The 12,442-nt window shown below is 36.2% G+C and overlaps 1 protein-coding gene across 1 annotated transcript; it reads left to right on the forward strand.

The window, feature by feature from the left end:
- Nucleotides 1-9,848: 9,848 nt before the first annotated feature.
- On the forward strand, nt 9,849-10,431 carry LOC134747826 (D site-binding protein-like). Its single transcript, XM_063682466.1, has one exon. The coding sequence runs from the start codon at nt 9,856-9,858 to the stop codon at nt 10,429-10,431; it is 576 nt and encodes a 191-aa protein (XP_063538536.1). The 5' UTR covers nt 9,849-9,855.
- Nucleotides 10,432-12,442: the final 2,011 nt, after the last annotated feature.

The raw sequence follows: 12,442 nt of genomic DNA on the forward strand, positions 1-12,442 counted from the left end.
TTAACCTAAGGATTTAACCCTTAAATTGACAACGTCCAAAATACTGAACATAATTTTTAACCTTCTTTTCATCAAATTAATCAACAAAAAAAATCATAAAATGCCGAAACAAGAAACGTGGCTAGTTAGGTAGGTACTAAATAAATAAAATAAGATAAAAAATAAACAATAAGTACCTAATTATTCATGTAGATACCTACATCTAAAAGTTTCGTAAAAAAGTATATATTACCTAACCGCATAAAATTGGTAGGTAAGTACATAGCTACATATATGCGTTTGGAGTTTTTCTCCTTGATCCTAAAAATCATCAACTTATATCAACAGGATAAAAACACTGATATTAATATAGGTACCAAATGTGTTTTGTTCAATCTCATTAGTTAACTAATTTATTTGTATACGGCGGCTTGTTAACAATATCATTATGACCAGGCATCGTAAACTGCGAGCGAAATCCATTAAAGTACTAGGGTTTCATACGTCTAACTTGTCAATCTTGTCATACCGGTCATACGTCATTTAAATGGATTTCGCTCGCAGTTTACGATGCCTGATTATGACAGACTATTAATAAACCTAATGGATATGATAGGTATACTTCATGAAAACAGCTATTGACTATAATAATTTTTAATAATTTTTAAAGTGTTTTTGCAAATGAAGGTGTAGGTTCTTATGTATTACAGTGGTTGGCAATTTATATACAGGTTAACTTTGCTAATCGGAGTATTCGGAGTACAAAATCAATAGATTTATTTATTTTAACCCTTTATTTAATTATCCCTCGCCCCTCGGGCGGCAAGCTACCTCGAATGGGACGGTCTCTGATAACCGCGCGTGCGGCGGGCGGGCCGCTATTTTTAATATAAAAAACACGCCCTCAGGCGGCTGCGCGCCGCACGGCGCAAAAATTTAAAATATTTCTTTGCCGATCGAGGGGATAATGTATGTTAATGTTAAAATGACATACCTAATTGGTTGCCCTTTTTGCATTTTTTTCCGTGACTATTAAGCGTCAAGACTGTTTCATTGGCCTTGGCTATTTTTTTGCGATTTAAAAAGTTATATATAATAATATACTTAATGCATTTTTAATATGGAAATAGGTAATAAAAGTTCCTTACAGTTTCATTTTGATACTTACACACCTATTTGTTGTGACACATTCTGAAATAACATGAAATTTGACATGAAATATCAAGTATCTAACATATATATCTATTCGGATAGGTACCTATACCTACTAGTTTTCGTTGTTAGAAATTGTAATACATCGAATTGTATTACAATTTCTAGTATTAAAACTAGTGTCAGACACAGATATACCTATGTTACGTAAATGTTCAAGCCAAGTTTCACGTAATTTAATCATGTCGTTTTAAAAATGAGAGCGTAAATTCTATTGTATTTATGATGGGAGCCACTCTTTGGCGGCGGGTTCGCGACGTTCGCGTGACTCTTAAAATAATAAGTCGAACTGTAGGATTCGATAGCCACAAACACAATGTCTCAATTTACCAACCCAAAAAACCTTCTCGAACAGGTGTTACCTACTAATCTGATCCCCTACACAATATTTTGATTCCCTTATCTGTCCATCTCGCAAAAACCTTGGCACGCGAACGCATGTAATGTAAACACCTAAAATGTCAGTTGTCAAAGGATTGTTATCTTTGAGCGCGTGGACATGTGGGCTTCAGATGATGCAGCTGCCGGCTTCATGTATCTAATACTTCGTTCCGTGAAGTTGAAAAATTGTGTGCTATGAGATAATAAAATGATACCCAGTATGAATTGTCTCAATTGGTCCTGCCAATCTGTGGAATATTTGGCTCGTGTTGTGGATAATAGATGACGATGTATATAAATATATTCTTCAATATATTAACAACGGGTCACTTACGTATTTTAAGTCGAAAAACGCTCGACATGTTTCACTCCGTACCGAAGAGTCAGATAAGCATCAGGAGCTTAACATGTCAAGCGTTTTTCGACTTAAAATACGTGTGTGACCCGTTATTAATATATTTAATATGTCTGTGTCTTTTTTTTTGAAAGAACTATAGGTATTTTCTTGAAAAAATACGTCCCGCCGAGTTTCTTGCACCGGTATCTTCATCTTCTCGGGGCAGTGGCGTAGGGTTAGAACCTGCACTGGTAGTTTTTGACATTCATAAGTGCATTGTAATATGCCTAAATTAAAGAATAAAGACTTTCACTTAATTGGTGTATCAAATGTCTATCCAATTGTCGCACGGCCCAAAACAGTTTCAAGATCCGTGTGGTCCTATAATAAGTCGAACTACTTAAATTCTTCCAATATTGATTAGATTGACTGAAAATGGCGGCCCTTGCACCATGTGCACAACATCGTAAGTACATAAACCTGGGTATATATGGAAGGGATGCAACCCCAACTCTGTTGCGTCCCTTTGCGTCGCTCCCTGTTCATGGTTTGTGTAACATGACTAACTACAAGCAAGCGCTTTGACTTGATTTCTTGTACTTTTCAGTTGTTGTACTGTACTGTACCTTTAATATATGTATGTGTTTGTATCTTGTTGTTGACCATACTTTATTCACAGATTTCATTTTGATGAAAAAATACGTTACAAACGACACAACTGCACCTGTAACATATTAGTACATATTTAGTGTGTTATATTAACAATACATGTAAATAGTAAATACCTTCAAGAAAAGAGCGTACTCCCATCTTAAAGGCCGGCAACGCACTTACAACCCCTCTGGTGTTGCGGGTGTCCATGGGCGGCGGTAATCGCTTACCATCAGGTGATCCGTCTGCTCGTTTGCCTCCTATTTCATAAAAAAAAATTACTAATGCTAATTTGGTTATTAAAATGGTAATTTGTATAACTATATTTAAAGCGACATCTTACTTTTAAATACGTAAGTAATAAAAAAATATTTCTTAAAACTAGAATAAGGCGGTAAATTTTAACAAAGATAGATATAACTCCGTAATAGATGTTTACAGTCTAAGGAAAAAACGTGCCTCGAAAATAAAAAAAAATTGATTCTCGTTCAGAGGGCGCCACTAGTTTTGGCCCACTGTCGTATAGATGGCGTTGACTGTTTCGTTTGTTATTTAACAATTTTAACGCATATCAGTGAAGAACATGGGTCAAAATCATAAAAATAATTAATACATTTAAAAAAAAAACATTTATCTATATTTAAATACATTTTATCGTATTTTTATAAATCTTAATTTTTAGTTTTAAAGTGTGTCGACAGATGGCAGTGAATTTACTGGGGTTACAAAATTTACTATGACAGTACCGCTCTAGTATAAGTTACTCTATGATTTTAACTACCGGATTAGTTCATTTTGCAGTTTACGAATGTTTCTAAACAAGGCACCGCCAGCTGAGGGGGATTAGTAATCTTTTATAAGATTACAAATTCAGCACAAAAGCACCAAAAAAATCAAGTCCGTAGACTAACTAGGTAAAATATCATCCAACTAAGTACAGACTAGAATTTTTAAGTTGAGTACAGCAGGTTACAGGTAAAATCCTTTGGACGCCAAAAAGTCTCTGTTGTGTCGCGAACTCGTGAAGTTGTCGTGCTTATCTTATTGCATTTCGTAGTTAAAACGAGGCGCTGGATTTTTAGTTCCCTGTTACTTTTCTGGATGGCTCCGTCCCCACGTTGCGACAAATAATTGAGTTGCCTTTATGTAATTTACCCCTAGCCTCGCTCGACGTGCGCAAATATGCGGGGAACAAATGCCCCTCTATTAGCGAGGGGGTAAAATAATTCCTTCGAAATATTTAGTAAGTACGGACTACGGACTAAATGTTGCCTTAAAATCTTTTACTTAGCTGGAAAGCAACTTAGGGATGACTCACGTTAGACCGGGCCGTGTCCGGGCCGGAGCTTCGTTTTATATGGAAAGCATCACGTGATCACCTGTCATGTCATAGAAAAGTAAGCGCCGGAAGCTCCGGCCCGGACACGGCCCGGTCTAACGTGAGCGTGTGGCTCCTTAGCTTAAGAGTAACACGAACCTTATTTTAAATCGATATTCTGAAATTACATGAAATTTGACATAACCATTCAAGTAACATATAGGTGCATTTTTAATCCTAAAATAGCCCAATATTTTTAATTATTTTATGCTCTTTAAGTAGGACTGAATTATGTATTTAGGTAACAACTTCGTATTATTCGATTGGGCCATTAAAAATGAAATAATAAACCAAAGAACGTAATAATACCGGTATTTTTTGTATGAAAAAAAAAAACCGGCTCCGAGCTTTGGGTACTAGTCTTCGTTGCTAGAAATTGTAGGTGATGAAAATAAATTAGAGCGAGTACTCACTCTATTTTCTTTGTATAACGATTTTTAGCAATAAAAACTAGCACCAGACATAAATAAATTATGTAATGTAAATGTTCATTTCAAGTTTAAGGTAATTTTAGCTTGTTGTTTTACTTGTTTTAAAATGAGAGCGTATAACATCGAAGGCATGGAGACTATATAAAGGAGCCAAATCTCTATGTATGAAAAGTGTCCATCAAAAAACAGTAATTAGGCGGCGCCACCATACACCGAAATACTACCAAAAACAACCTGCGTAATTTGGTCGGGTTATTTGTTGCCTTATATGTTTCATGTTATACTCATGTCCCAGAGCCTAACTAGCGCCACTGGAGAGATTAGGAACTATTATTTAAAGCTGAAAGCGGTCACTTTTGCAACAATTCTGCCATAAGAGATTGGCATTCTTTCTATACCATCCATAATCGAAGGTATAGGCGAGGCTTTTTAGCGGCGGGTTCGTGTAACTTATTCCGTCGCTTCAAAGATAAATTCGTCGGTAAACTATTCCCATTAACTGTTTAAAAAAACGTGTTACGAGTATGCTATGTAGTATATATCATAACCACAACGTTCACCCGCAAAAAATCAAAAAACTGGCCAAGTGCGAGTCGTACTCGCCCACCGAGGGTTCCGTACTTTTTAGTATTTGATGTTATAGCGGCAACAGAAATACATCATCTGTGAATGTTTCAGCTGTATAGCTATCACGGTTCATGAGATACAGCCTGGTGACAGACAGACGGACAGTGGAGTCTTAGTAATAGGGTCCCGTTTTTACCCTTTGGGTACGGAATCCTAAAAAGGTCTCATTGCTTATTTTAGAAATGAATAAAACTAAGTACACTATTTTATGTCGCACTACATACGTACATACACTATGTTTTCATGCTTCCATATAAAATTTTGGATACGGAACCCTTAAAACTAACGGTCGACACGCGCGATTCTACCTGCGCCTGAGTTGCCACCTAAAAGCTCCCGAAATCGCTTAAAAAGATTAACAACCGCTACCCTAAGTATTGTTTATTGCGTAGCCATAAAACACTACCTTATCTTCTACCCTTGCGTACAATCAGGCTACCTTATCTATCTACCTGTATTTTTATGGCGTCGGCAGAAGTTGAGTCCTGGATTTAGTCCAGTGCAATAAAACTGATTAGGTACTGAATACTGATTAGGTGTGGTGTTTTTAAATTAGTCATAATAGGTATGTATTTTTTCAAAATATGTTTTCGCATATTAAGTATTGGTACCTTACTAAATAATAAGCCGCCAAATTGCCTATGAAATAGAAAACTAAAAACTGAACTAAGTACGTAGGTATGTACTTACTTACTTAAAATGACAAAGAGTAAACTTTACTACAGAGTAAAGTTTACTACATTTTATATTTAATATATTTAGTTTATATAGATATTATAATACATATATAATTATTACTAGTTTGTATATTGGCGTTAGTATTAGAATTTATATTTGAAACTTTTTTTTTCACACTGCTGCACCCACCTTAACTAATTTCTGTTTAGCCCAGTGGTTGACTAGTAGAGAATATGCTATAAGTAATGCCTCAAGGCATTAAGTCCGCCTTTTGTACTTTTTACTTGTTCTTGTGCATTCAAATTTAAAATTAATAAATAAATACCTAATATATTGCATTTATTGCGATCCTAGTTTTACCTACAACAGTATTTACGAGGTTTTTTGTCCTGAAGTCCTGATGTATCATTGTAGAAAGGAATTAATACGTTAGTCATAAAAAAGAATAAAAATTCAAAACAGAGTTCCTTCAACTTGCATTATTTTGGATTTCTTATACGGATATCTATGGACACTACAAAAACTTCTCTATTTTTAAATACCTACCGATTAATTTATTAATTATCACAGGTTGATATATTTTTTCCCCTCACTAGCTCGGAAAGTTGTCTTTTATCCTTTAAAACTAGCGGGGAAAAACGCATTTTATCCACTAGTGGGGAAAGTAATTTGACCTTGGATGGAGCGTGTTTAAGTAGCTTGACAGATAACAAAACGTAAAACGCTCATAATAATGATTCGTTTGATATTAATTATCATTAAACAAATGGTTTGAGAATCTAATAAAAAATACCAAATTTAGCTTTATTTAATGATTTTATGTCATAGACCTTAAAGTTCCATAAGAAACGTTTGTTTTTTAATAATGATGTTAAATATAATTCTGAACGCACAAGTTGAGTCAATGCAATTTCAAAACGCATCATTGACATTTCATACGTCAGAATGTCAACATTGTCAACAAACTTTTTACTTACAAACTTCTCACGTAAAATACAGAATTTCCAGTTTTTTGTTATAATATCGTAAAAAAAATAGTGATTCCAGTGACGAAGATGATCTAACGCCTGTGGATGTTGTACTTTCCTCGCTATGGTGAGGGGAAAAGTTTTGTGTTACACACGGGTGCAAATGTATTTTACTTCTCGTGTGTTGAAACACTCGCTACGCTCAGGATTCTATTTTAGAACCACTCGCTACGCTCGTGGTTCAACTATAGAATCATTTCGCTTGCTCGTGTATCAATTCCACACTCGCGGGTAAAATACAACTTTGCACCCTTGTATAACAAATAACTATTATTTAACTTCTAAAAACATTGTCTTTATTAACTTCATGAACGTCATCATTTCTACTTAGGTACTGGTTCACAAACAACAACTTTACTTATTATTTCATTATTATGCCTGTGTCTGTGTGTTGTGTTGTGTCTTGTGTGTTATAAAGAATAGCGTAACATCGAATTGATGTAAATAATAATAGATGTAAGATGTGTAGAAAGGAGTTAAAAAATTGTGAATACATTATTACTAATAAATGAAATCTATGTCTTGCAGTCTGTGACATACCAAAGATAGATATAACTCCGTAATAGATGGATACAGTCTAAGGAAAAAACGTGCCTCGAAAATCACGAAAATTTGATTCTCGATCAGAGGGCGCCACTAGTTTTGGCCTACTCTCGTATAGAGGGCGTTGACGGTTTAGTTTGTTATTTATAATGTTAACGCATATCAGTGAAAGAACATGGGTCAAAATCATATAAAAATAATTAATGCAAATAAAAAAATCATTTATCCATATTTAAATACATTTTAACGTATTTTTATAAATCTTCATTTTTAGTTTTAAAGTATGTCGATAGATGGCAGTGAATTTACAGCGGTTACAAAATTTACTATGACAGTACCGCTCTATCTTATTATATCCTCTTTGGACATACTAAAACGACCAAGCTCTGAACGTTTTTCTCGTTAAACTCGGAAGGAACCCTAAAAACGATTACAAACATTTTGCCTAATCACCGCTTTACCGCTTTTTGCGACCGGAACGATTTTCCGCACTTGACCATAAGCGTATTTTCAACGCATCTGATTCCATACATCATTTACTTTGATGTCCATTATAACATACCGTAATATTCAATGTCCTTTATAATAACCCGAGCGACAAAGGGTTGAGACCACCGTGACGTCATTGACAATCAAGATGGCGACCGGAAGCACAATTGGACTGTCATCTGTGACAGTAGCTTATGAACGCTTGGATGACTTTAGTGAGTGGACAGTGGATATGATGACATAATTTGTATCATTTGAGTGTCCATCTGCAAGATGACAATGTTTAATTGAAGTCTTTTATGCTGACAAGTTTTGAATTATTAATATCGGCAACTTCAAACGAAGGTACAGGGTGGTTTGTAACGTTGTATCTAATGTATATAAAATACTATACTCATCTTTATTTATCAATTTAAAATTTTATAACAAAAAAAATTGCACAACTTACTGGGATTTTCCCAAGTTTTACCTACTTAGCTAATGTATTTTTTACAAATTCATTCAAAACATAAGCCTTACAAAATAAACTATATAGTACAAAATTCATCTTTTTATTATGTAAAAAATACACACAAAATAAAAATGCATATATCTACCATAACCATAAGCACTTTAGCTTCTGATAATTACCAAGGACTTTGAACTAGAAATCGCAAGTTTGACATGCAAGTTATTTTGAAAAAAAAAATTAATGAGCAGGAGAAACAACCAATCAACCAAGTACCTAAATAGAGTAAACATATTAGGATGTTGACAACCGTAATTCTTAATCCCGTAAATAGCACAACAACAGACATTTAGAATTCAAAAGTGAGTCACTGTCATTTGCGTAGAATATGATCAAAACAAAATCATTAGGTAATTTTTTTAATAAATTCTACTTTATCTATGTTGGTTATTTAACAAATACGGTACAGATTCTATGTAAAAAATTAAACATAATTGATATTTTTTATGCCAATGTGTACTAAGTTTTTTAAATATCCTACTTAGGTTTATTAAAATACCAGCGACCCGGGTGCAATACTGATGTATTATACATATAAACCTTCCTCTTGAATCACTCTATTTAAAAAAAAACGCATTAAAATCCGTTGCGTAGTTTTAAAGATCTAAGCATACATAGGGGGGACAGACATCCATCCAGACGCAGGAAGCGACTTTGTTTTATACTATGTATGTAGTGATGTAGGTAGGTAATTGCCTACTTCATCATTATCATCATCATATCAGCCCTTTATCGCCCACTGCTGAGCATAGGCCTCTCTTCCAGTACGCCACTTGTCTCGGTCCTGAGCTAATCTCATCCAGAAGTGACCCGCAATCTTCCGGATGTCGTCCACCCAACGAGCCAACGGACGCCAGGGGCTTCTTTCATTCGAACTTATTAGGACAAACCTAAATAAAACTGTAAGTTTCGGCAAACATATATCACTATCATAACTACAATTTATAAAATAAAGTCCCCGCCGTGTCTGTCTGTCTGTATGTTCGCCATAAACACAAAAACTACTGAACGGATTTTCATGCGTTTTCACTTATCAATAGTGATTCTTGAGGAAGGTTTACCCGTACGAAGCCGGGGCGGGTCGCTAGTTTATTAATTTTATTATGCATTTTTAATAGCTTAGGAACATACCACCTAAGTATTTGCATTGCTAAAATAGTAGGTAGGTATTCTAATACCTACTTACTACAGATTTGGTGCAACTTTATATCTGCCTGGTATTTTACTTCCCAATCGCAAACTCCTAACAAAACATCCATCAAATCTACTGCCCGCATAAATCATAATCCGCTCTAAAAACCCAAGTCCAACAACAAAACTAAAAATTAATCCTCGCAAAATTTATGGCGCCTGCGTGTTCATTACGACGGGCAATGTTTTTGGTTTGCATCAACACAGTCCCGTTAGGCAGGTAGCCAACCCTTCCCTACCATTACAAAGCCACGCCCTCTTTGTGATAGACGCCAAGTAACCCTTCATTCGTAGCTGTCACTTCGCGATAGCCGCATCATACTTGTCACTCTTCATTTGTTTCAAATCTAAGTTGGACATCGATTCGTTCTGCATTTGTTTCGAATCTGAGTTTATCGATTGTCATTTATTTATACGTGGCAATGTCGATGTCTCTATGGACACCGTATGCGGACGAGGCGGCTCTGGACCTGACGAAAGCAGTACCGATAAAGGCGGAACGCGCTTCGCCGTTACCCGAGTACCGCTACCCGAGCCCTGTACCGCAGTACCCTTACTACGCTGCGCCCCAGCTGTCTCCTGCATCTGGAAGCACCTGCTCATACGATGAAGCGTATTTGAATCGAGGAACGCTATCGCCGCCGGATTCACCATCGTCGGAGAGATTAAAAGATTCGCTGTCAGATGACCCGGAGTTCCAAGCGTTCGAGCGGGACGCGCTACGAGCGATGGCGGAGAAAAACGGAGGCTCCCTATTGGGCAATAATCCTAGAATGCGTCGCGCTGTGCGTTCCACCAATCAGAACGCTGCTGATGACTCATATAGGTCTCAGCGTCAGAGGAACAACTTCGCAGCGAAGCAGAGCAGAGACCGAAGGAAGTTGAGAGAGATCCATCTAGCCTTGAAGGCTACATACTTGGGTAACGAAGTGGCTAGACTCAAGGCGCAGCTGGCTGGCCGGTGTTGTGGAAGATGCCAGCATCCTTGCGAATGCTGATGTCCTGTGACTTAAGTTATAGTATCGTTTTATCGCCCCGTTCAGTTAAAAAATCATTTGTCAAAAAGCGTGTTTTTTTAAAATTGTATGCGTTGTCAAATATAACGAACAGCGGCGGTGAAAGGGTTAAACATAATGTATATGTTTATTATGAAATTTAGATGTAAAAAGTGCAATTGTGATTTTTTAGATTTATATTTGTAAATAAATACGCTGATTTTGTAATGATTAATGAAACACATAGGCGACATGCACCTATCTGCCTATTATTTACCTACTCGAATGATTTTTTATTTCATAAGCCTGTGAATGTAATATACCTAAGTTAATTAAGCTGTAATATACGTAGATTTACTTCGTTATTTAACAATAAACTTAATATCATGAGAGGTTTTATTATTTTATTAGTAAGAGTACTTACCAATGTCTTCAAAATAACACTAAAAACAAAAATAGACAACAGATCGTGCAAGACATTTTTATCGTAGAAATTTTTGATCCGCTAGAAAATAAGTATTATTAGAATATTTTTTTTATACTTATTGGTGTTTTTGTCACATTATTATTTTCCTGTAGTTAATGCATAATGCATGTGAGAAGGGTAAATATCTGCAGTTGGGGCATCTAAGCCCGCATGCGAGGGTTCCCTTCCCTCGCTCTACTGTAGGTACCCTCTTGTTTATAAATACATGGGAATATATTATACCTAAGTCTATTTACTGATAAAATAAACAATTTCCAAAAAAACTATACAGCCATAAATAGGTATAATAATATCTATTAAGTAACAAAACGGGGCCAAATAATAAGAGATGTAGGGCACAGAGAAATATCACTTCCAATTGGGGAAGTAAGTACCTAATACTTATCTCACAGAAGATCGCAGCCATAATAGCACTGCTAGGTATTTACTTTGAAGGTACCGTAGTGTTGTGTTCCTTATGGTGAGTACTGAGTAAGGTTTCCAGTGCTCCCAAGTATAGAAATATGTATATATAACATTGATTCATTGATTGATTGTAGAGCTCAACGAGGGAGAGGAGTGTTAGGGTCGGCAACGCTCATGTAACTCCCCTGGAGTTGCAGGCGTACATAGGCTACGGAGAGTGCTTAACATCAGGCGGACCGTATGCTTGTTTGCCACCGACGTAGTATAAAAAAAAATTGTACCTAAGCTTGTAGGGTCGGCAACGCGCGTATAACTTACAGTCGCAAGAATAGGTTGCGATGGCTGCTTTTAACATCAGGCGGGCGGGCCGCGCGCTTGTTTGCCACCGCCGTGGTATAAAAACAGTAGTTAAACACAATGACTTCATACAACCCGCCTCAATGAAGTAGACCTATTATTTCTAGCTGAAATATCTAAGAACAATTAATTTTAAAGATTTATCTTGTAGGCTACATCCTACATTATGCATTTAAGGGTTATCACTACGATAAAATGTATTTACTAACTACTGCCTGATACGAATAAAATAAATAAATAGGTACTAATATAAATAATAAAGTACAGGTACCCCTAAAGTTTAGAATCGATCCTCGTTGCACAAGGGGAGTTGCGCAAGCGTTTATAATTCCACCAATCACAGCGCTCGACGGGCCTTCAATCAATTGTATGTGACTTTGAAGAAAAAAGGTTGTACATTAAATACAATTCGGTACTGGTGGTATATTTTGAGTCTACCTACAATAAAGGTCAGGTAAGTACCTAAAATTTAGAACCGAACCCCGTTGCACAAGGGGAGTTGCGCAAGCGTCTCTCGTTTGACCAATCACAGCAGCTTTGTATCTAACCTTTTAAGAAAAACGTTTATACATAAACTACAATACTGGTAATACTGGTACTGGTGGTATATTTTGTCAGTTTCTTTAACTACAATAAAGGTCAGGTACAAAGGTTTTGTATCGCCCCCTTATTTATTGCGCAAGGGGCGGGCATTGCGTACGCGACGATGATGATCGACCAATGAGAGTCGGCGAGAATCACAACCTTTTGCAAAACCTTGCACTT

The sequence above is a fragment of the Cydia strobilella genome, chromosome 15, assembly GCF_947568885.1.
Source record: "Cydia strobilella chromosome 15, ilCydStro3.1, whole genome shotgun sequence".
Classification (NCBI taxonomy): domain Eukaryota; kingdom Metazoa; phylum Arthropoda; class Insecta; order Lepidoptera; family Tortricidae; genus Cydia; species Cydia strobilella.